This window comes from Orcinus orca, chromosome 10 (assembly GCF_937001465.1).
Source record: "Orcinus orca chromosome 10, mOrcOrc1.1, whole genome shotgun sequence".
NCBI lineage: Eukaryota > Metazoa > Chordata > Mammalia > Artiodactyla > Delphinidae > Orcinus > Orcinus orca.
In genome coordinates, this window is record NC_064568.1 from 43,316,996 (window position 1) to 43,341,889 (window position 24,894).

Here is a 24,894-nt window from a genome sequence, read left to right on the forward strand (position 1 = left end):
ACATTTATAACTCGTTAACTTGCTACTCAGAGAAAGATGTTAGCGTACAATGAGATTTCTATGGGCTGTTTGTAGTCTCATTGGATGCCTTTTCAGGGTTCCCTAGGTGATTCTTTTTTGCATACAATGAGACGAGAGTCTAAAAGGAAACTTGATGGCAATGTTGGCATTTTTACCTCACCCTCAAGCAAGGCGTTCTGGGAATTCAAGAGGCAAGGCTGCTGTTGGTTGGATTAGTTTCAGAAGTGTCCTTCCATCTTTCAAATCATTAGCGTGTAGTTCTGCATATACAAAATGAAGTTTTGCAGAAGCACAGGGTTATAGGACCCATGAAATTTAACAGAGTCACAGAGCTATAGGACTCAATAGTGTGATCCCCAAATTTTAGGACAATGATAAGAAAATGCAAATGTCTAAGACTGAAGCCAATATTATCATGTTAATTGAATGAGATTCATCATTTACAGAAATCATGTACCAAAAGTGGTGATTTTTTAAAAGTTTTCATATATTTGAATGCAAAGGGTAATTGTCACAGAATCTTCCAAATCCAATCTCAATTGTGACTAGACTGGGGTAGTCTTGCTATGAGGGTATGTGTATATGAGGGTAGGCGTGTGTGAATGTTAGTCTTGGGGGCATGTGTATGTAGGTGTGTTAGCGAGGAGAGTGTAGATGGGTATTTAATCTGCGTAGAGTATGGAAATAGAAGCCTAAAAATAAAGATCTGTCAGTGTGACTCCAACTCTGTTCATGGCTTGTGGGTTTGGCATGTGGTGTGTGGCGTGGCATATAGTATGGTGGGGTGAGATGGTTGCTGTGGTGGGGTGGTTCATTGGTGGAAGGGTGTGTGGTTTGCTGGGGTGAGTTGGTGTGGACTGAGCTTTAGTGAGGGGCTTGACATGGGGTGTTAATTATGTGGGCTGTGGGAGGTGGAAGACCGAATATGCGAGTGTGTGTGGGGATAGTGTGTAGATATGGTGTGTGTGCGCGTGTAGATATGGTGTATGTGTGTGTGATACAGTTGTAGCTTAGCTTAGCTTTTGTTTAGATTTTCTTTTGCTCTTTGTTTTGGTCTTTGTTTTTGTCTTTGTTTGGCCTTTGTTTTGTCTTTGTTTCATTCTTTGTTTAAACTTTCTTTGGCTTTTGTTTGGTCTTTCTTTAGCCTTTTGTTTAAACCTTGTGTGGCCTTTTTGTAGTCTTTGTGCAGCTTTTGTTTTCAAGTGGATCTTGGCTGAGAACTCATCAAAAACACCTTGTGTAATGAAAACCCCGGATATATAATCTGTCCCTATATATTCTGCATGCATTGAGGTAGCCTCAACCCCCCCAGGGACCTGGTGCAGACGTGGAACCTGTTTCACACAACTGCTACTTGAAGGTAAGGTGATGCCACTGGTTTTCATCTCCCTTCATGTTCTGCTTCATCTTCAGGTGGCAAGTGCACATTTTTGTATGGGCTGTTTCTTTATATCCCAGGGGAAACGAGGTAACAACAGTCAAGAGTGGGAGGAGATAGAAGAATGGAGGAGATAAGCACAGAGGACACCAAGGTTATTCCACTGCGGGCAGAGGGCCTTCCTGGAAGGTTCTGGCTAGTGTTCGGGATTGTCTGAGACTCAGGAGAGTCTCCGAACCTTAATCCAAGTTCTCCTGGGTTTAAAGTCTCATGTTACTGGAGCTAGATCAATAGCATTTACTGGCTTTTTCTTCTTTCCCCCTATTTCTTCTTTTATTGCTTGTCATAATTTGAAAAAGAGTTTTTCTTCTTATGTAGGAAGAGTTTCTTTCCTCATACAGCCGGGTTTATGTGTGGGGAGTACTAGCGGAACAACAAAGCCTAAATCTTGCTAGAATTTCGATCCCTGTAGACTCGCAGCCTTCAATGGAAGGATGCTAATGCTTTGTCTTGTACAGAATTTCCTGAAAATCACAGAGTTTTTCAATGTTGTGGTTGACAGAAAAAGGAATGAAAAGATTATGTGTCAGGGGAATAAAGTAATGAACCTGGCTAGAATACTAGGAGGAAAATGGGGGAAAGTATTTTGAATGCTTTGTGAATAAAACATGAGAGAGAACAGACCGCCGTCAGATGTGCAGCTATGCCATTTTACGTTCATCTAGAAAAACAGGAGAATGCCTTGGTGGGTGGATTTAAAAATTTTGTCGGATTTACAAAAAAATTACCAACAGTACAAAAATTTCAGATGTACCCCCATCAGCCAAATGTTGACATTTTACCATATTTGCTTTATCACTCTCTCTCTGTATGCACATTTATATATTTTTTTCTGAGACTTTTGAGACTATATTACAGACATGATCCAAATCAGAAAATTAACATTGAGAAAATGGTGTCGTCTAATCTACAGACATCTAGATTTCATCAATTGTCCCAGGAGTTGATCCGGGATCACCCATCACCTTTAGTTGTCACGTCTTTTTAATGTCCCTTAATCTGGAAGAGTCCTGAGACAGTCTTTCTCCTTCATGATCTTGACCGTTTTGAAGAGTATAGGCCCGTCATTTTGTTAAATGCCCTCCATTTGGGTTTGGTCTGATGTCTTCTCATGATTAGGTCAGGAGTGTGCAGTTTTGGAAGGAATAGGCTTGCATTTTAGATCAGACATAGCCAGATTCATTCTTGAATTGTACAAGCTTAAATTGTACAAATTTGAATTGTACAAGCTTGAATCGTACAAGCTTGAATTGTACAGATTTTTAATTCGAGGTCTTATTCATCTAATGGTAACTAGGATTTTAAATGAGTACCTAAAATCTTACAAGAAAATACAAAAAAATGAAAGACCCAGAGCTTTTACATGTAATTCTCAAGTATTCACCAAAAGTGTATGTGTTGTCTTTGAATTATAAATGGTACTTACAAGGATATGTACATGAACTTGATAGGCATGTAGTGAAGTATTTATCAAGATTCTTCATGTGTGTTGGATTCACGTCTACTGCTCTATGAGTATTCATTTCGTCAATGTGATCATTCTTTTCTAAGTAAAAGCATCTGCTAAAAACAGAGTTCAATCAAGAGCTGTCCTGATTAGCAACTTTGGGTTCACTGACGTTTAGCATGTTGACAGGATATCTGGTAGAGAAAGAACTTTCATTTTGTTTGTTTGTAAGTGGGAAAACTTCTGTTTGGAGGTATCTGGCAGCTATCATTCCAGAAGTGAAGACTTTGATTTCCTAGCAGACTTCCTTTGTTTGGGGAGTATTACTAAACTGCATTCCTTAGATAAGCAAATATAAAGCATCCATTTTTTTTTTCTCAGAGAAAACTTTGAAGTCATCATAAATCTGAACGTGGGGCAATTGATTAAACTTGATATACGACCTCTGTGGTCAAGTGAATGTATTATGGTTTTAACAGAACTGTTCCCTGGATGAGGTAGATAACTATTTTCTTTCCTAAACATGGAGTTCAATTAGAAGTTTGGGGTTCTGCACGTGGTGCAACTTAATGTTGAGGAACTCAGCTTTCGGGAAATGTAGCATTACTTATTATGATTGTTTTATCTGGGCCATCGAAGTCACTCTGGAGGTTGAGGAAGTATTTTGACTTAAAGGGTTATGTGTTCCCATGATGAACATTTTCCTTTATCTTCCTATCTTGTAATTTTATTGCATGCTGAACACGGTAGGTAGTAGATTGTAGAGGTTCTGGATTATGCTAAATTACTGGAGGATCACCTTGATCCTGTCCAGGCTTGGTTTTAGGCCTTTTAGGGCAGACTTACTTCATCTTTGCTCTTTCTCCTAGGCATATAAGACCGCTTTGTTTAAACAACACTTCCAAGATCTGAGATGTATTAAGAAAGAAGGGACAGATGGTATGAATAGTCACATAAATCTCCGTAGTGCATGAGAAACCAATATTGAAATTTTCTAGAAGTTCTCAATTTGATGCCTTGTCAAAGCGGATCCTTCGTTGAGTTTATAGTGCAAAAACTACATCATGATCCTTCCTAGGGCTGTGATTGTGAAGCTTGGTGATTAAGACACTTGATTTAACTACAACCTCAGTAATCAAAGCACTAAATTAACCAGAACGCATTCTACTGCTTCAATTTTAGGGAAAAAAGAAGCCAATGATACCAAGAAAAGCTCAAAACAGAGATCTATTCACCAGATGTGTATGGATGAAAATACAGGTACAAATGAATCTATTTTACTCTTTTGGATCGGCATCTAAATTCCGGTATAATGATTACTAGTATTCAGAATGTCAAAGTAGAATGTAGAATCAGCAAAAGACGGAGCAATCAAACTTTCAATAAGAGTTACACGCTTTAAAAGACTATTCCAGGTGTCTTTCAGTATTCTAGGTTTGGGGTATAGAAATATGAGAAAAACACTTCCTTGCATCAATCGGAGGGACTATGACCTAAGCCACCATTTGTCCACCTTTGACGAACCCATGTACCACAGTGTGTAGTCAAATGGAAAAGGAGACTTCATCCCCTGTAGCCTCAAACTCTACTCAGGAGATTCCTTCCATCTCATTATCTTAACTGAATCCAGCCAGTCTTCTGAGAACAAGCCTTCATCTGTCAGCCTCTCAAGTGAAGGCCATTTTACACTCCAAGTAGCTCCAGATCTGAGAGTGGGGCAATGTTCTCCCATTGCCACATTCAGGCCACTGCTCCTTCACTCTCTAGTTATTCCTCCATAATTTGAAGCTTGTGCTCCATTCCCTGTGTCAGTCTGCATCTGACTTCCCAGTCACTCCTCCTCTTTCACTGATAATTTCATAACCAGACTCCGTACTCCCCCACTCCCTCTCCACTTCAGCTCCATCCATCGACGTAGAGGACTTTAGGGTCCATGTGACTAAACTATCGCTACTCCAGTGAATTATCCACTCTGTCTCATCCATCCACCGTCGTGCTGTGGAACTTAGCAATACTCGAAACTACTCAATCTCTGAATCAAACAGTGCAAACATCTAGCATCTCATTCACAACCTTCCTTTTTTCAACTTTATTTGTTAAGTGCCCCACTACGACTATTCTTTCACTAGGTGCTTCTGATTGACTTGCCCCTTCACCTCCCCATCCATTTATGAATCCACTCACCCATCCATTCAACAATTCATTCACCCATCCATTCATCAATCACTCATTTCTACCTTTTATTTTCTTCCTATTATGAATAGATGCTAGGGTTTATCACTTCAATTTTTCTCCTGCAAATTCTCTGGCAAACTCCAATCCTAGATGAACCTATATGTCTTCTCCATGTCTCCACCCAGGCTGCTAAGAACAGCTGGAGAAAAACACAATGAAGCAGATTGGTACCACTGCAAATTAACGATCAGTGACCTCAACTAGGCCATCAAAAATACCCAGTAGCTTGGTCTAAAAATTTATGCAAAATCTATTTTAAGCCCATTCTATTCTTCTTAAATCTCCAACTCTCTCTCAGCTGATAACCTTGCCTCTGTTTCACTGGAAAAATGGAAGCTATTAGCTGGGAACTTCATACAGCCAGTGTTTTCCCTCTTCCAACAAAAGCCAACCCTTCTACATGTGCTCCGAACTCTATCTCCTTGGGTTTCACTCAAGAACATTAATTACTTTACCTCTTTCTTATTTTATTTCAATCTCTCCCTCTCTATTAGATCCTTTTCCATCAGCATTTATGCACGCTCTCATCTGTCTCATTACAACAAAAAATAAATCAACAAATGAACAAATCACCATTCCCCACCTCCACCCCCCCCCCAAAAAAAAAGCCCCCTGGAAACCACAGGCTTCTCTATCTTCCACCAATCTCCTCCCCTTTACTCTCAAATTTCTGGCCTAAGTTGCCTATAGTTTTCTCTTTCCAATTCCTCAGCCCCGTTTCCCTCCACAAACCCTCTAATCTAATTTGTTTCAACCACTCCATGGAGGCAATTCTTGTTAAATTCACCAAATATTTCCACATCACTTAAGCTAATGTACTTTTTATAGTCTTCATATCACACCACCTCTCAGAATCATTCTACAACTTTGACCACTCCCTATGTTGAAATAATCCTTCCTCTGGCTTCTATGATACCACATGCTCCAGTTTCCCTCCTTCCTCTCTGATTCTTCTCTTTTTCCTTTGCCAATCACTGTTCCTCCACCTAAACTGCAAATGTGGGAGTGCCCCAGGACATAGTCATATCCTCTTCTCATTCCACGTTCTGCCACCTGGGCAATCCCTTCCATCCCCACGGCTTCAATTGCCACCTATACTCCAACAACTTTCGAATTCTATCTCCTGCCCACACTTCTCTGAACTCTCCACTTGATGTCTCTATCTAGATGGCCCTCAAACACCTCAACTCGAATGCATCTAAAACTGAACTCATGATTTAGCCTCTTCCTTCAAAGCTTCTCCTCCAATGGATGCTTCCACCACCGACATAGTTGCTCAAACTATATACCTTGGAGTCACCTTTGACGACTCTTGCTTCTTTGAGGAGGTGAATGATTTCAGTACAATATGGTAAATACAAATTGCAAAATGGAACAAAGATAAGTGGCATTTCATCAAACTGAGGAAGTCTACCGGTATCACTGCTATTGGCTGACTCGGTGGCCTTGAACACAAAATTTGGGAAAAGGTGTGGTTGACAATCAGTGCTTATTTCAGCTCATCTCTAGCCTGGTCTCTTTGTCTCCCTGAGACTGACGCCCTTGGAGAACACAAAGGCAGAACCCGAGGCAGATTAGAAGCTCTCACAATAGCTGTCAGTGGAGCAATGCATCAGTCCATCGGGTAATTTAGGTTCTCTTCTTTAGTACCCGCCCCTATGACTGTAGGCCAAATTAACATTTAGGTTTTTCTATAAGACAATGCAAATCTGGAAGATTGATTTCCTTCTCCATCATTCAGGAAGAAATTATAAGAGAGAGGATTTGTGTAACCTACATATGTGGGCATTCCAGAATCCCATCATTTTCACAGAGAAAGAGAAACATATTTTCCTTATTTCTTACATCACAAACACTGGATTAAGAAAGACAAATAACTTAATTTTTCGCACCTTGAAAAAATAACAAAATAATAAGATGGTCTCTGTGGAGAGATCATTTTATGTTAAAACCTTAATTCTTAGAATAGCCCTGCTGGGAATCTGACAAAAGCAGCTGGAGTCCTACATGATATCCCAGGGGACAGAAGCCCCAGGGAATTTTAAAGACACTTTCAAATCAATCACGCTTAATACTCATTCATCGAGTAGAAGGAGCAGCAGAACCCTGAGGATTCAGACAGAAATCCTTCCCTCAGAGAGTTCAAACTCAGGTCACAGACCTACAGCCAATTATTATAATATAGTGGGATGTGTTCACCAACAGAAGTATGTACAAATTATAGCCCAGAGGAGGGGTGGATCCTTTGACGAGGTGAGACCTTAGCTGGGTTGTTCAGAATGAATAGGAGTTTACTACACAACCATGATGGGGAAAAGGCATTCCAGGAAAAGGAAACAGTATGTTCAGGGGCATATCTTTTGATCATGGGATGATGCTTCTGTCCTACAGCAGTTGCGGGGGGCGGGGGGAGGTGGGAGACAAAGGGGAAAGGTGGACAGGGACCAAATCATGGGGAGTCTTATGTGCCATATTATTAAAGAAGCAAGGACTTTGCTCTGTAACTGGGAAGAGTCTCCGTGGTTTTGCGTAGGGAATATGGATAGATGAGGAGACAGACTCATGTTTTTGGTTCCTTCTCCTGGACTCTCTTGTCCCCTGTCTGTAGAAAAGTATGGGATTATTCATTCACCTACAATCCTAGTGTAAGTTCTCTTGATAAGCTAAAACCATGTATTTTGAAATTTTAGATGTAAGAAAATGAAGAACATTGTGTTATTAAAATTACATTCAGAAAATTACTGTACTCCTTACATGTTTATCGAGCTCTGCTATAATAAGCAAGGTTTTCACTCCTAAAACATTTTCTAAATATATTATCTTTGTGCTAAGGATACCAACCTTGGGTCACACTTGTTTCCTTCCCTACAATAGCCGAGGGTTAGGCAGAGTTTGTTCAATCAGAAAGGGCTTTTGCATGGGTCTGTGAGATAGTTATCTGTGCGCAGTGTGGTCCTTGGACCACTTTAATTTGTCTTTATCACCTGGAAACAAAGCAAAGCAATGAGGGCTTTGTTTTGTCTTGCCAAATGAGTTGCCAACTTCAAGACAACAGTATCCTCTTATGCTATTATGTTTTCATAGCTTCAGCAGCTCCCCAAATCAGTGCTGGAGCTTGGCAAGATGATGCTCTCTGTGGAAAAGCACTCTGATTCAAAATAAATATCTGTATGAAGTTTTCCATTACCGGGGGGAACTGGTTTCTCAACAAGAATCTACTGTGCAACATTCAATTAGTCGTAAACAATTTGGTTGCCAAGGAGACAAATGAATAAATGAGTACAAATGGATAAAGCCACCCTTAGAGACATCCTGTGGACCAATCAACACGGAAGCCCTTGTCTTTTACTGTGTAAATCTACTCTCAGGGGAAAGCATTAGCCCCGACCTGAGAGAGAATTAGCAAGGTTTAAGAAGCTATTCAAGATCTCTAAGGGAGGTGGTGAATGTGGAATGAATTTGCTCCTCAGTGATAGTGGTTTTCACAGCAGAGGATTTGGGGCTGTGCAGCCTTTGGTAGGATGTGGTAGGGCTACGTGAAAGAAGCCTGGGCCTGCAGTGGAACTTTTGAAGCCTCAGTTTTTTATTCCAGAAACAGCTCCTCAACAAAGCACCCAAGTGCATTCCTCACCTGCAGCAAGCGTGCCCCGTGGCAGCCTGGGACAGTGCCTTGAGCACTAAATGCACCAGCCCCTGTGCCCCTCCCTGCGCTCTGATCGGCTGCCTTTCCCCCTCCTTCAGCAACGTTATCCCCTCACCCCCTTTTCAGGCCAGTCAGAAGGGGCGTGAATTGACATTCCCTTGCTGCTATTGTCTCTTTCCTTGAGCCCTACAGAATTAAACGTATTTGTATACGATTACTAGCTTTTAAAGATTCGTCTCTTTCTATTATTTGCCCATTTAAAAATATTTGTAGCTTGTTTTTTCTTAAACATTCTGATTATTAAAACTTTATACTTTTATGTATTCATACATTTTCTTCTATACTGGCACAGGTCTTTTAACTTGTAACCACAGTGGTATCTTTTATTCTATAAAATCATAATCTTTGCTTCCCTCCTCTTCACGTGTGCTGAGTTAGAAGCTGCATACTGTCAGGATTAGGAATACAGACTAGCCTACCTTGGTTGGAATCCTGGGGCTCCCATGTTCTAGCTCTGTGTCCTTGGGTGGGTTATCTGACTTCTCTGTATCTCAGCTTACTCATTTGCAAAGCGGGGCTATTGTGAGGTCGTGAGAATTCAGTGAGTTAAATACATAAAGCCCTTGAATAGTGTTTGGCTTCCATCTCATGACATGTTTGCTATCATTTTTCTTGTTGGGGTCTTTTGTCTACTTCATTTTGTCTCCCTTTTGAGTAGTTAAACCATTTTCCATTTACAAAAAAAATGCCCCCTCTGTTATGAACCATGCTTCCATACATATGTGGGTCTGTTTCTGGGCTCTCTATTCTGTTCCATTGATTTATTGGTCTATTCTCAAGCCAATACTCTACTGTCTTAATTAGTATAGTTTATGATGAGCGTTGATACTTGGTAGGGCAAAACCCTATTCTTATTCAAAACTGTCTTGGCTCGTCTTGGTCCTTTATACTTCCATAAGAACCACGAAATCACCTTGTTAATTACATGAAAATCTGATATATTTATTGGAATTGCATTAAATTTATAGATTAAGAGATAGCATACTTAGGATATTGGCTATTTCTTTTGCAGCCTTCAAAAGGATTTGCAAATTTCTTCATGAAAGTCTTGCGATTCCTTTATCAGATATACTTCTACCTGTAGGTGTCCTATGGTTTTGTAGTTAGTGTGAATGGCTTCTTTTACTTTTACATTTTTAAATTGGATCCTCTTGACCTACAGAAATGATTTTGATTTTGGCGCATTGATCTTGGGTCCAGAAATCTAACTGGACTTTCTTTTAGTTCTAACAGCTTGTGGAGTCTCACAATTTTTTGTTTTGTTTTATTTTGTATTTTGTACCGGTTAGGATTTCGGGTGCCGTGTTGAATAGTAATGACAGCATCCTTCTTGGGGTGTCTGATTTGGATGAAAATGTTTCTAAGATTTCACCAGCAGTAAGCTGTGATTGTGGATATTTTGGTAGCTAGCTCCTTATAATGTTAAGGACATCCCTTTCCCTTACCACTATGCTAAGGGTATTTATCAAGAATGGGAACCGAATATTTTCCCCACAAGAATTTACACATATTAATTGCTGCTTTATTTCTAGGTATCTAAAGATTTTTCTTGCTACTGAGAATAAATTTTTTTCTAGTTATTCTTTTCCATTTCTTATACACTCTTTCTCCCTGGCTGTTCTCCTGTGTTCCCTTGGCTGTAAATCTCATCTGTATGTCAAATACACTTAAATTTATTTCTCATCCTCTCTCTCTCTCGAAATCTCCTGACCCATGTGGCCAATTACTTCCTTTCACAGCTGCTTGGAGGCTTCATAAGTTTCTCAAACTGAACACGCCTCAGACTAAATATTTGACTCTTCCCTTTCCCCATCCCTAAACCTGTTCCCATCTTACCAAAATGATTCATCATCTACCTTAATTTCTCTTGGAGAAATCCTGTTTGTCCTTCCTTCCTGCCTACGTTCAATCTATCTGCATGTCCTGTTCATTGCTGGGCTTCCTTTCCTGCTCACTCTCTACTCTGACCTTTAGCAATTTTGAGGAGCTGAGAGGACACCTGGACCAGAATAGGAGGCTGCTGGGTAGGGGCCCTGATGACTGGTGGCTTTGGTGGGTCAAGTGGTCAGCAGTAACATGTGTCATTCATGCCAAGGGGCCGGTGAGACCAGACAAGGTACCTATGGCAGAGTCCGGCAGAGAAGGACACCACAAAGACCAGCCACTCCTTCCCTCATTGCCACGAGGACTCTTGGCTTCCCCATACTCTTTTCCACCTTGAGAAGGCATAGAGGGAGGTAAGGAATAGTCCTGATAAGGAGCTGAACTTTGACTACTTATTAGCAAGAAACAGTTTATGCCAGAAACAATCGAGGCAGTATGAATTCAGAGGTTCTCCTGCCCTGTCCCTTCTCCTTTCTTGTAGTATTGTATCAATTATACAATTATAGAGCAATAAAAAAGTTATGTGATTTTTTTTTTTGGTACAACTGAGCTGAATTTTAATAAATCTGAAATTTCTTGCTTTATTAACTTAAAAAATTTTTCCCAAGTATATATTAAACCACCCCTTCCTTAATCCATGTAACGTATTAAGAGATCTTGGGACTGATCACTGTACTCCTTTGGAGTTTTGATCTCTGAAGCCAGAATATTGTTCTCACAGAGGGTTCAGGCCCTAGGTAGTCAGTTGCCTCCTGTCCTTCCCATGTTGAGTTCTCTAATCACAAGACAAGGGCAGCCTTTGCTCATGGTTCTGAGGGATCTGATTGACAAGAATTGGAGAAATGTACTGTCTTCCAAATACTGACCTGCATCCACCCTTCACTTGGTAGAGCCTGTACCCATTTCCATGTCTGACTTCCCGTGACCCCATGGAGATGTAGCATGGCAACTTACAACTTGCACTGTCTTTCTTTCCAGAGGACCACCTGGGACTAAGGGCCACATGCTGCTTCTATTAAATAATTACCCCACACCCCAACTGCCTTTTAAAAAAGATGGTAGAAAGGAAGGAAGTCTGCATGGAAGGAAGAAAATCCGTTTTATGTTCACGGTTCTCATTTCCACCTGCAGTCTCCTTAGGGAATAGTGAGAGTGTGTTTAAAGATACCTATGACATTGGTAGGTACGTAGAGATGCTAGTGCCATCTCTAGAATATGTAATTGATTTAAGCTTGCTAATTAATTTGCATGAATTAAAAAGTTATAGTGGGCTCACAACCAATCAGAATGGCCATTATTAAGAAGTCTACAAATAATAAATGCTGGAGAGGGTGTGGAGAACATGGAACCCTCTTGCACTGTTGGTGGGAATGTAAATTGGTACAGCCACTGTGGAAAACAGTATGGAGGTTCCTCAAAAAACTAAAAATAGAATTACCAAATGATCCAGCAATCCCACTCCTGGGCACATACCCAGACAAAACTATAATTCAAAAAGATACATGCACTCCTATGTTCATAAGCAGCACTATTTACAATAACCAAGACATGGAAACAACCTAAATGCCCATTGACAGATGAATGGATAAAGAAGATGTGGTACCTATATACAATGGAATATTACTCAGCCATAAAAAGAATGAAATAATGCCATTTGCAGCAACATGGGTGGACCTAGAGATTATTATACTAAGTGAAGTAAGTGAGAAAGAGAAAGACAAATACCATATGATATCACTTACATGTGGAATCTAAAATATGACACAAATGAACTTATCTACGAAATGGAAACAGACTCACAGACATAGAGAACAGATTTGTGGTTGCCAAGGGGGCGGCAGTGAGGGAGGGAAGGATTGGGAGTTTGGGATTAGCAGATGCAAACTATGGTATACAGGATAGATAAACAACAAGGTCCTATTGTATAGCACAGGGAACTATATTCAATATCCTGTGATAAACCATAATGGAAAAGAATATGAAAAAGAATATATACGTATAACAATCACTTTGCTGTACAGCAGAAATTAACACTATAGTATAGTATAGTAAATATAGTATAGTAAATCAACTATACTTCAATAAAATTAATTTAAAAAAAAGAAACGAAAAAGTGTAGTGGGTTCACAAAGCCTCTTATTTTTTCCTTAAGAGCCCAGTTTTATAACTTTCAAGATCAGTTAGAAAAGTCCCTTCCTGTGTTGCCTTTTTCATTCATCAGACTCTGCTGCCTGAGTTAGTGGGACTGCTAAAGAGCATCTGGGGACAGGCAGTGACAGGCTGAGGGCTCCTGCAGCCATTGTGAGAGGCATCCTTTGTTCATGCTCTCGTTACTCAAGCATCTACTGAACACCTGTTCTGAATTAGGCGTCAAACAAAGCTCTGAGGGCAGAACACTTAAGGGCAACCCTACAGGTTCCAGATGCTCTCTTAGAATTGTATACAGCACACAAGGCCAGGGCACAAAAGAGGGAGGAGTGATCATTTCTCCTTGGGGGAAGGGAAGGCTCTGGAAAGTCTCCCCAGGAAGTGACTTGGCTTTGGGCTGAGCCCCAAGGTGTTAGAAGCATTTGCTGTGTAACTGTTGGTGGGAAGGAAGTAGGCGGAAGGAGCCCTAAGGCTCAAGGTCCAAAGGCTGAAATAATCCTGCCTCTTGGGGGCCAGGAAAAGCTGGGTTGGGCTGGATGTACTCACCAGGGGAGAGTCCCTCCTTGAATAAAAGCCTTATTATTGAAAAAAAGTAATCTTCCCCATGGACTTTTGCCTGCATCTCCTTGGCCAGAATGTGGTCACATAGGGAGTTGTATATATTTAACTGGGCATATCATGCTGCCAAACAAAATCAGGGTTTGTTATTGAAGGGCAGGGCAGATATTGGGTAGTTAGTAATCATACTGGCGATTATGAGTTTTCTATTATTATTATTATCATTACTATATGATTTTGGTGAGTTTACATAACTTCTTCAGGTTTCAATTTCCTCATCTCTAACATGTGGACAGTAGGGACTACCTGGAGGGTTATATTGAGAATTAAAAATGACAGATATAAAGCATCTGGAGCATAGTAGGTGCACAATAAATAGTGAGGGGAGGTTCTTGTTCTCCCTTTGGTTCCTCTCCTTCACTTCCTTTTTCTCCTTCTTCAAATACCTGCCTCACTTTCCCCTCCTCTGTAGTTCTGGAGTATATGGAGACATCTGGAAAGCCTAGAAGAAATTATACTTTACAGTTTCAAGTTCAGTCACTTTTCTTCTCCTCATTCTGATAGACAGTTTATAATGATATTTGCTTTGCAATTAGGTAGTATAGTTTGTGAAAACATCATGTAGTGTTTATAATGATTTGTTTTTAGCCACGAAAGTAAATAATGATGTCTTTACTTCATTAAGCATTTAATTAATGCTTAAATTAAATGTCATGTGAGATACATAAAAAGTGTGTCTGAAGAAGTCAGTAGAATTAGGTCAAATGAATTTGAATGAATTCTTAGTGAAAGGAAAATGGAGTTTATGAAGCAAGTTATTTGTATTTGGTAGTGCTAGGTTCTTCACCTACTTTATTTTATTTAATACTATCAAAACCCCTATGAGTTAAATGTTATTATTATTTTTTATTCCCCTCTGTTATGGACTGAATGCTTGTGTCTCCCAAAATTCATATGTTGAAATCTAATCCCCAGTGTGATGGTAGTTGGAGGTGGGACCTTTGGGAGGTGATTAGGTTATGAGGGTGGAGACCTCATGAATGGGATTAGTGCCCTTATTACAGAGACCCCAGAGAGCTCCCTCACTCATTCCATCATCTATGAACCAGGAAGTGGGCTCTCACCAGACACAGAATCTGCCAACACCTTCATCTGGGACTCCACAGCCTCCAGACTATAAGAAATAAATTTCTGTTATTCACAAACTGCCCAATTTATGGTATTTTTTATAGCACCCAAACTGAGGCAGACACCCTCTTTTAGGTGAGAAAACTGAGTATATTAATTCAGAATTGTATTTGACTGTTTGTAGCTGAAATAACAGTGGTTTAAACAGGGTGTAAGTTTGTTTCTCCTGTAAAACGTGGTCAGTGTTCAAGGATCCAGGCCTAGAACCTCTGTCATCAAGGATTCAGGCTCCTCCAGCTTTGTGCTCCACCAAGTGGCTTTATCTGCAAGGTTGAGCTATGATCCAAAAATAAATCGCTAGACTGTAGTTTGTGCCCAAGAATAAACTGCTAGATTGTAGCTTGTTCACATTCTTATCTTCCGTAGATAATTCCAAATTGTTTCTGGAAATACACAGTCTTTCAAAGCACACATGGAACATTTAAAAACGTTAACTGTGAAACATGAAGCTCAACCAATATCAGAGTCATTATCATACAGACCACTCTCTGACCAGAATGCCTTAAAATCAGAAGTCAATGTAATAAAAATAACTTCATACACTTGGAAATTTTACAACAGATTTTTAAAAGGAATTGATGAATCAAAGAAGAACTCATTCATATTTAAAATGAAGAGAAAATGAAAATTTTATGTTAATATTGTGGTATTCAGCTGAAGTCGTATGAAAAAGTTATAGTCATAAATGCATATGTGAGAAGAGTTTGTCTCAAGAATACGTAAAAAGCACAAGAACATAAGCCTAAAGAAAACTGAAAAGAAGAAATAATACATGCACTCAGAAATTAATGGACTAGGAAAAAAAAGAACAAAGACAAGCAGGAAACCCAAAAGCTTGTTTTTGAAAAGAATTGTAAAGTGGATAAGTTCTGGCAAGATTAATCAAGAACATGAGAGAAGATGCAAATACATGATATAAACCATAAAGGGGGCTGCAACTATAAATTTATCACAGATTTTAAAAGCTATAGGAAAATGCTATGAGTGACATTATGTCTACATCTATAAAACTTTATTTAAAAAATGAATGATTTTTCCAAGTATATAATTTGAAAAGTATGTAAGGTATGGTCTGACTTTTTATTAACTATATATTTACATGTAAATATTCTCAAGGCAAAAAATACGTTCAAATATTTTTACGTGGTTAACTATGAGATAAGAATTTAGGAATTTTTATCATTTTCCTTCATCCAAGTTTTTAAATTCTCAACAGTGAATAAGGTCTTAAAACCTACTAAGGACTGGTGAGGGAGGGACAGAGGAAGCACCCATGGGTCACACTCCCCTCGGGACCCTGCCTGAGTTTACAGTGCAGCCCCCCCACTGTGAGCCTCTGTGCTCTGGCAGGAGGTGCTGGCCACCGCACTGTCCTGATGTCTCCACACGCCATCCTCTACCATTCCTTTCTTCAGGGAGCTGTTTCCCCAACTTTCAGTCTTTTTCACCCTGGGACATGGACCCATGCACTTCTGCAGCCTTATTCCCTCCTTGGACCCAACTCCAGTTCCCCAAAGTCCAGGCTGGTCCCATCGCCTGGACACCTGCTCCCTAGAGAGGAGGGCTGAGCACAGGGAACTCAGACCATGTTGAGCCTGGTCAGACGGCACCAGATGCTGGAGTCACAGGGACCTGGGTTCAAATCCCTGTTCGCCTCTTACTGGCTCTTTGAACTTGGTCATATTCCTTACTTATCTCATCTTAAGTTTGTTGATGATAATGCCATATTAGAAAAATGAGGTAAAGTATATAAAAGAACCACCATATAATAGGGCATCAGGAAATGTGAATTATTTCTTCTGCCGTTAGTTATTTGCCTGTAGTTACAACTAATTTACTAGGAAGCCTGGTATGGTGGGAAAGGATGGCTCGTGTGTATGTTGCTATGGCTCAGCATGTGGACCTTAGCATTTCTAAACTGGGGCATGGTGTGGGGCAGAGTTGGAGGGGAGTATATATAACCAATTACAATGTACCCCAGACTAAACGCGGTACTTCTGCTACCACAGGCAATAGTAGCCAGAGCCTTTCCACTGACTGTTAACATTTTACTAAAGGAAGGGGGGAAATGCTATGTTAAAGCTGGGTGAATTTTCAGTTGGTTAATCTAGAAGAATGTCAGGGGTCCAGGGCAGAGAACCGCTTTTCCATTAGGAACACATGTGATGAGTAACAAGCGGTTAGGCTGCTCCCTGCTGGACACGGTGGGCGAAGGCGGAGAGTAAGGAGAGTTGCCAGGGAATACTTTGAGAACTTTCCCCTGACGTGCTGGGGAAGAGATGGCTGGGAGGGGGTCTAGATAGGCATAGAGTGGGCCCAGGCATCTTGTCAGGTGGGTGGGAATTGAGAATTCAGTCAGAGCAGAAATTTAGAGTCACAGGAGACTTAAAATCTCCCTCTTACCCCATGCCGGTCATTCATAAAAATTTGGGGCAAGTGCTAGATTTTCTGTTATTTGTGATGAGTGCCTGAACAATCTGGGGAAAGATGACCCCAGAAGGCTGGAGGAATTAGGGATGTCTGAGTTGCCTGTGAAACTGAGTAACATCATCTCCATGTGCCGGGAGCCTAAAGAAATGACTCCTGCTGTTTAGTCCTGGAGTGTTTCATTTCATTATTTCCCACGGGAGCAGAAACTTGAGCTGGACTTTGCCACATGTGCAGGGTTTGGTAGGGCTTCAGCAGATCTTTAGGGTCGTAATTGCAATGAATCAGATCCTAAAAATCAATTTTAGTTTCTCATTGGTCTAAAAATGCTTGTTTGTGCAAAGCGTTTTTTTATTTGTTTGGTTTTTTTTTTATATATATATACTGCTGACCATCTCCTCCTCCTGCAAATTTGCAGATTTCTCTTCTAAGAGTCTGCTACTCCTCCCACCTCCCTGGCTGCCCCTGCTGCTCCTTCTTCCCTAGCTCTTCTTCCTGGAGCTTGAAGGTAGGCCCACTACTCCTCCTGGGAGCCTTCCCTGGCCTGGCTCCTCGCTCAGCTCACACCCAGTACATCCACTCCCAAGGTTGTGCCTCTTCCATGAGGTGAAGGACCCTCGAGCCGACAGCTCTAGCTCCTGAGTTTCGGATGCCCATTTCCACATGGATGTCATGAGCGCCTTAAATTCATGATATCCCAGACCAATGAGATGATCTCCCTCCCTCTCATCTATTCAGACTCCTGATCAGCTGATGGCATGACCACACTCCCAGTCACAAGGGCTAGATCCTTCGCAGTGATGGGTAGCTCCTGTGTTACCTCATCACCTGTGTCCTGGCACTGTCACCTCTCCCACACTGCCCTGAAGACCGGGTGGGCTCTCAGCTGGACTGCAATTCACCCTTCTGTATCTTTGCTTAGGAATCAACTGTTCCCAGTCCTCCACAAACCCTTATCTCTGCTGTCCAAATCTCAGGGCCAGATGTTTCTACCCACGTTTTACCTGCTTCCCCAGCCCAACGTATGGCCCCGCTCTTGTGGACTCTCTGTGCCATTGTCTCAGCACATTCTCATGTTCCACAGCATCCCTTCCTTGTATTGCACTTACTAACATTTATGCAACATTCCTCCATCTACAAGATGTCAGCAGGGTGTTTGGCTGATCCATCCCCTCAGTCTCCTCAGAGACTTGTACGTGTTTGGGGTCAATAGGTAGGTTTTGTGGCCATGAGTACACCATGGGCATCCTTGCCCATCTTCCCAGCTGGTGGATACTTTTCTTGAGGATGGGACTAAACATGATTCAGCTTTGCATCCCCTACAGAGCCTGAGCACTGTGTCTGGCACAACCTAACATATCATAAATGCTGAAGTGGATGCTTGAAGGTAACCCTATTAATAATTTAGTATTTATTGTACCTTGAAGAACTCTAACATTAAAAGTTTTGGATAAAGCAGATGAGCCTATACGAGAAACTGAGACAGAAGGGCTAGAGATGGAGGAGGGAATCTAGGAGAACATGGAGTGACAGGACAGGGAAGCATTTACATGGAGAGATCGAGCAAGAAGACGCTGGTCTGGCAGCATGGAGGTCTTTATGAGAAACACGTGTCTTTGGGAGGTAGGAACAGAAGCCAGATTGGAGTGCACTGAGGGGGAGGAGACGTAGAAATGGAGAAAGAGAGTGTTGATAACTTCTCAAGAACATTGCCTATAAAAGTGAGGAGTTATAGAGAGGAAAAGAGACATGAAAGTGAGATTCAGAGAGGATTCTCTTTCAAAATGGGATATTTATGAGTATGATTAAGAGCTTCTGAAGTAGGGAGGACTTTCTGAACTCAAATATAAAACCCTGAGTAAGAACTAGGAAACTTAATTACATAAAAATTAATTTTTTGCATGATAAAAGCAGGTGAAACATTGGGAAACAGCATTTGCAACATAACAGGTGTAACACATAATATGGACTCTACAGACTGAGGTGCAAAAGGTTGTATTTTCTTCTCATAACTACACTCAACTTGCTCCTCAGCCCTCACTTCTATCTGTAGCAGAAGACAACCCTATCAAAAAACAAAAAAGTTATACAACATTATAAATCAACTATACTTCAATAAAAAACAATAGAAACCAACCAACCAACAAAAAATCAAAATATCCCCTCAGAGTAACTTAGTTGTTTTTAATGTATTCATCCTTCAAACCCAGATCATCTTCTCTGTCTTCAAAGAATCCATCCCCTTTTCATGGTTTCCTTTATCTTTGTACATACTTCTGTTGGTCGATGTCACTGTGTCTTGTAATTATATACTGCACGTCTGTGTGTACAACTTGACCTTGAGTTTGTTGAGGGGGGGACATTCTCAGTGGCCGGTATATGCACATTACCTGTGTATATTTATAGACTCTTGTTGGTTAATAGTCATTTAAGTACCCTGTGTGCTTCAGTGTTTTGGAGTGTTAGGTAGGACTATCTCGGCATGTGTCACGTTTCCACAAAGGATGTTGTAGTAATTAAGTTTTTATCCCCCTTTCAGAATATTTCAAGAATCAAAACTCTCTAGTCTCTCCTCTTCCTCCTCTTACTTTTCCTTTTTAACTGAGGTAAACAGTAAAATGCACAAAAATTAAGTGTAGAGCTCACTGAATTTTTACATATGTATACACCTGTGTAGTCATCTCCCAGATCAAGATCCAGAACATTTTCCGCCCCCAGCAGGCTCCCTCCTGCCTCTTCTTAGTCAGACCCCACCTCTTCCAAATACAACTATGTTCTGATTTCTAGCACCATGTACTAGACTAGTTTTGCCTGTTTTTGAACCTCATATAAATTGAATCATATAGCGTGTATTCCTTTGTGTTTGGCTTCTTTTGTTCGACATTGTGTTTGTGAGATTCAAACATGTTGACCTGTGTCTTACAGTCTGTTCTTTCTCATTCTGGTGTAGTATTTCATTGTATGAATAGAGATTATGCTTTCAATAACAAAGCTTTCTTGGTTTTTTAGAGAAACGGCCATTCCTAAATCTAGAATATTATTTTGCCATAGATGTGCTTGGCTTTGTAATATTTTTTCCTGTCCTAAGTGGGTGGCTAATAAATAAGGGAAAAAAGAGTCCATTTTCAGAAAATATGATTTAAAAATAAAAATTAACAAACTCTTCCCTTATATTGCCTAGGTACAAACTCTTAGGTGTAAGATAGGCTATAGGGATGTATTTGTACAACACGGGGAACATAGCCAATATTTTGTAATAACTGTAAATGGAGTGTAACCTTTAAAAATTGTATGTAAATTTTAAAAAAAGAACAAACTCCTAATTGAGTTCATTTCCATAGAGCTGGGCAGGAAATTGACCTTCCAGATTCAGGATGGAGGATAGCCCTGAATGTTAACTTGGACCATGGGAGTAGCAGGGAGTGGGTTCCTTGAGTAGAAAGCTCCCTCACATGAATGTGCTGTTTTATGTCTCCCCACCTCCCCCCGCATCACTGATTTCCAGTGAGATGAGTCAGAAAGTGGTTAAGGAGGGCCCCAGACTCTCCAAGAACCAGAAGTTCTCGGAGCACTTCAGCATACATTGCTGCCCGCCGTTCACCTTCCTCAACTCCAAACGCGAGATTGTGGACCGCAAGTATAGCATCTGTAAAAGTGGCTGCTTCTACCAGAAGAAAGAGGAGGACTGGATCTGCTGTGCCTGCCAGAAGACCAGGTGAGTGGTCTGCGCTGCCACCTGGCGCCTGGGCTGGGCGTTGGCCTCTGTCTCTCAGCTCTGAGTTCCCCCTTCCTGCTCTACTCTGCGATGCTGGGGCTGAGGCTCTGCAAACTGCGCTTCCCCCAATCCCCTGACAGTCGGCTCCCCCGTTAGGCTCAGGCATTGGAAGGTACTGGAGGGAGACTGGAAGGTGGGGCGGGGGGAGGAGCAGGGCTGCCTTCCTATTTCCAGCTCCTGTCAGCATCCCTTAAAGCAACAGAGGAGAGCCATTGCTCCAGCCTCCAGCTTCTTTTGGCCCTCTCAGCACCAGCCGCCGCGCAACGTCCCCTCAGAGGCCCAAGCGCCAGCCAGCTGCACCCCCCGCGGTGGTCAGAGCACCAGCCAAGCCACGGTCCCCTCCGAGGTCCGAACGTCAGCCACGCCCCCGCCCAGAAGTCCGACCTCCACCAGCCAAGCAGCGTTCCCCTCAGAAGGCCAAGCAGCAGCCGCGCAGCAGCCCCCAGAAAGGGCCAGGCACCAGCCGTGGGGGGTCCCCCAACAAAGCCTCTAGGTTCTGGTAACACCATCTCTTCCCTTTTGCTCCCCAGCCCTAAGGTTAGTAGCTGCTTCCTGTGTTTACTAACAATAGGTTATCTCAGTGGCCCTCCTTCAGCCTTACCAAACCTGTGTAATCAGTTCCCTGCATTAAATCCCCTTGTTTGAAACACCTAGTGTGGCTTCTGTTTTCCACATAGCCACTGTTGGTACAATACTTCAGATGGCAGCACCAGTTGCTTCCTTTGTCTAGTAGGACTGGAAGTGATTAATTTATAAATTCAGACTATGGACCACAGTAACAGATTGAATAATTGAGGTCCTCGATTCCTGTCCCTCAGAGAGAGAAGGAATGGTGGCTCTAAGGGGTATCTGTGAATGTGCAAAAGGAGAGGTTCAGCCAGTTCATCCATCCCTCCTCCCAACACACTTCATCTGATGTTAACTTCAGTGGCAAGATCATTCATTCATTCATTCAACAATCTTGATTGCACATGTATAGAGTTCCACATACTATGCTGGGGGATGGGAACGCGGCCAGAACAAGCCAGAACCAAACAAGAGAATAGTTAGTCACAGTGTAGGGTTAAATGCTCTAATACTCTCATAATCAGTACGTGCATTGGGCTATGGAAGCCTGGAGAATGGCTCTGCCTGTCTGGGGCTTCGAAGAAGTTAGGTTAGAATAAGTAGAGGATAAAAGGGGATGATGCCTGTAGAGAGAATAAGTGAGCCAAAGAGCATATGTTCATCAGCTCCCTCTTGGGAAGGTCAGCCCGTTTTTTTTTGTTTTTTTTAATAGACTTTACTTTTCAGAGCAGTTTTAGGTTCATATCATAGTTGAGCAGAAGGTACAGAGACTTCCCTTATACTCTCTGTCCACACGCACGGCAGGCCAACTCTTTAGTCCTTTTAGTATTTGAAAATGAACCTGTTTTATAAGTTAACAATGGATATAAACTGTATTTGGGATTCTCATAAATACTCTGATGCTCAGAACCTGCATAGCACATAATAGTGCATGCATGTCTCATGATGTTTACAGATTTAGTATGTAGAAGAATCAACTGGGGAGCATGTTAAAATGCTCCCAGAGAAGCTAATTCCTTGGGTCACTTGTGAGGTTCTAGGGATCTGCACTGTCAACAGGCAACCAACCCACCCCCAGTGTAGATCAGGTGAGGTTAATTTGGGAAGGAAGTAACCGACTGGTGAGTGACTGGTAAGTCACTAAAACCGTAATAGGAAGTTGTGCGTCAAGTTACCTGGTTGTTAATTTATGCCTTCCTGAGGGGCCTGAGTAATAAGGTCCTAGGACAGGTAAGCTTTGAAATATGGAAGTGGTTAGGAAATGTACAGAGCAGAGGAAATTAATTGTATATGAGGCATGACATCTATGGTGGTGGCTTCAAGCCCACAATCTCCAGTGAGCTATGTGATGGCTGTTTGGGTGGCCGGGAGTTGAATGAACCAGGACATGGAAAGGAGATGGAAGACAATGAAAGCCAATTTCATCTGAGCCACAGATTTGTCTGGATTCAGCCTTGCTGAATTCACTTAAACTCAAGAGATATTTTAGTGTTGGGGTATTTTGACTCCCTCAGTTAACCATCCTCGGTGGGTATCCGGGAAGACACCTCTATAGTCTGTCACTGCCTCCTCAGCTGTCGTCCCTTCCCTGGGACCAAGGGACCTGACAGGCTCCATTCATAATGTCCCACGACATCACAGATGCACCATCTGAGCCCTTCCTACGATACTCATTCTCCCTTCTCAGGTTCCCCAAGGTCCTAAGGTAATGCATTAGAGACATTGCTTCGCCATGCTGTATGCGCTATGCATACATACTCTATTGACACTAAGTGACTGTCCTAAATCAAAGGGGTGGGAGGAAGATTAATGGGAAAAAATTCACTCTCAAGCAGAGCTACTAAATTACATGTGAAGAAAGGGTCAAAAAAGTTTTCCTGAAGCAGGCTTGCTTTCTGAAATGGTGCCATTCTTGAGGTCTGACCCTTTGAGGTCAAACAATTTTGACAAAGGACTTTTGTGTCCTTAGTAATTCCCTTGGATACATCTTTTCAAAAACCAGTGAATATTTAAATCTTAGGATCCAATAGGTATGATTCCTTGCATCCTGATTGAACATGCCAGCATTCTCATATTTGATGGAAAGAAACCATGGCATCTCCCTTTTAGTTTGTTTTACTCTCAGTTCTTCAAGGTTTTAGTATTTCACAGGTCATCCTGGCCTTTAGGGTTAAGACGTGTTTCCGGAGCTGAGACTCTTCTGGCTCCTTGGTGCTCTGCTTTCAGGAGCTAAGATCTGTGGTTTTCTGAAAACTTCTGTGGCTGCGGCTTTGAGTGACTAATTTGGGGCCAGTCACACATATGTGAGCAGTACTGTGTGTGCCTCTGATGTGTTCTTTCACAGCATCGTCTTGTACAAACTGAGCCTGCACACAAGAAGCCTGGAGGACCAATCTATTTCCACATGTATTTTCAAGCCTGGTCATCGAGACCACGTGTACAGCACTGCACCAAACTCTGGGCAATCAGGGGGGATGATGTATGCCCCTGGTCCCGCTGCTCAGATGGTATTTATGAGAGGCCCATCTCTCAGCGATGCTGCTGTTCCCCTGAGTAACAACCCTGAGCTCGGGAGTTAGCCCACAGTCAGTGGTCGCACCTGTATATAGTTTTCGGTTTGTTCGCAATGACCAGGACTGCCAAAGGAAAATGCAATTATAAACATTTACATACTTGACAAGCTAGGATTTACTTCAGAAGAGCGCCAACCCATGAGCAATTACTGTGAGGGGTCCGAGAGTATGCACTAACAGACCCAGGCTCCGGGGCCAGCTGCTAAGTTTCAGGCTCTTAGATAGAGGTAGTCTGCCTGCTTTTCAGGTCTGCACACCCAAACTTATTCCAGACACTTTCTATGAGGTGACTTGTCCTCCTTTTGTCTTCCTGATGCCAAGAGGTACATTCTGCATTTTCACCTCCCAGAAAACCAGAGAGAACTCTCTTCCTTTGTGCAGGATTGGGTAAACTAGCCCTTCCACTTCCCTTGATTTTTCCACCTTGGTCTTCTTTATGAGTCCTTCCTTTTCTGGCAACACTTCACCTTGGGATCCTCTAGGGTTTTATTCTGAGCCCTCTCCTTGATTTTGCCTTCTGTTTTTTTTTTTTTTTAATTATTTATTTTTAAAATTTTTATTAGAGTATACTTGATTTACAATGTTGCGTTTGTTTCTGCTGTACAGCAAAGTGAATCAGTTATACATATACATATATCCCCTCTTTTTTAGATTCTTTTCCCATATAGGCCATTACAGAGTCTCTTATGGTTTTATGGGTTTTTTTCAGTTGTAAATATATATACACATTTTTAATATTCTTTTCCATTATGGTTTATAACAGGATATTCAGTATAGTTCCCTGTGCTATACAGTAGGATCTTGTTGTTTATCCATTCTAAATGTAATAGTTTGCATCTAAATGTAATAGGATCTTGTTGTTTATCCATTCTAAATGTAATAGTTTGCATCTAAATGTAATAGGATCTTGTTGTTTATCCATTCTAAATG

General features: G+C 41.5%; 1 protein-coding gene across 4 annotated transcripts in view; it reads left to right on the plus strand.

Annotated features, from left to right (window-relative positions):
- Positions 1–1,062: 1,062 nt before the first annotated feature.
- MOBP (myelin associated oligodendrocyte basic protein) overlaps positions 1,063–24,894 on the plus strand; it is a 42,926-nt gene continuing 19,094 nt past the window's right edge. For 2 of the 4 annotated variants that reach the window (XM_049693622.1, XM_004277852.3), the window contains exons 1-4: positions 1,065–1,381; positions 4,089–4,166; positions 20,555–20,764; positions 21,072–21,361. In XM_049693622.1, coding sequence (XP_049549579.1) covers positions 20,559–20,764; positions 21,072–21,327 — 462 coding nt within the window. In that variant the 5' untranslated portion in view covers positions 1,065–1,381; positions 4,089–4,166; positions 20,555–20,558 and the 3' untranslated portion in view covers positions 21,328–21,361. Of the gene's footprint in view, positions 1,382–4,088; positions 4,167–20,554; positions 20,765–21,071; positions 24,808–24,894 lie in introns of all 4 variants that reach the window. The other 2 variants (XM_049693623.1, XM_049693624.1) reach the window with 2 other exon arrangements.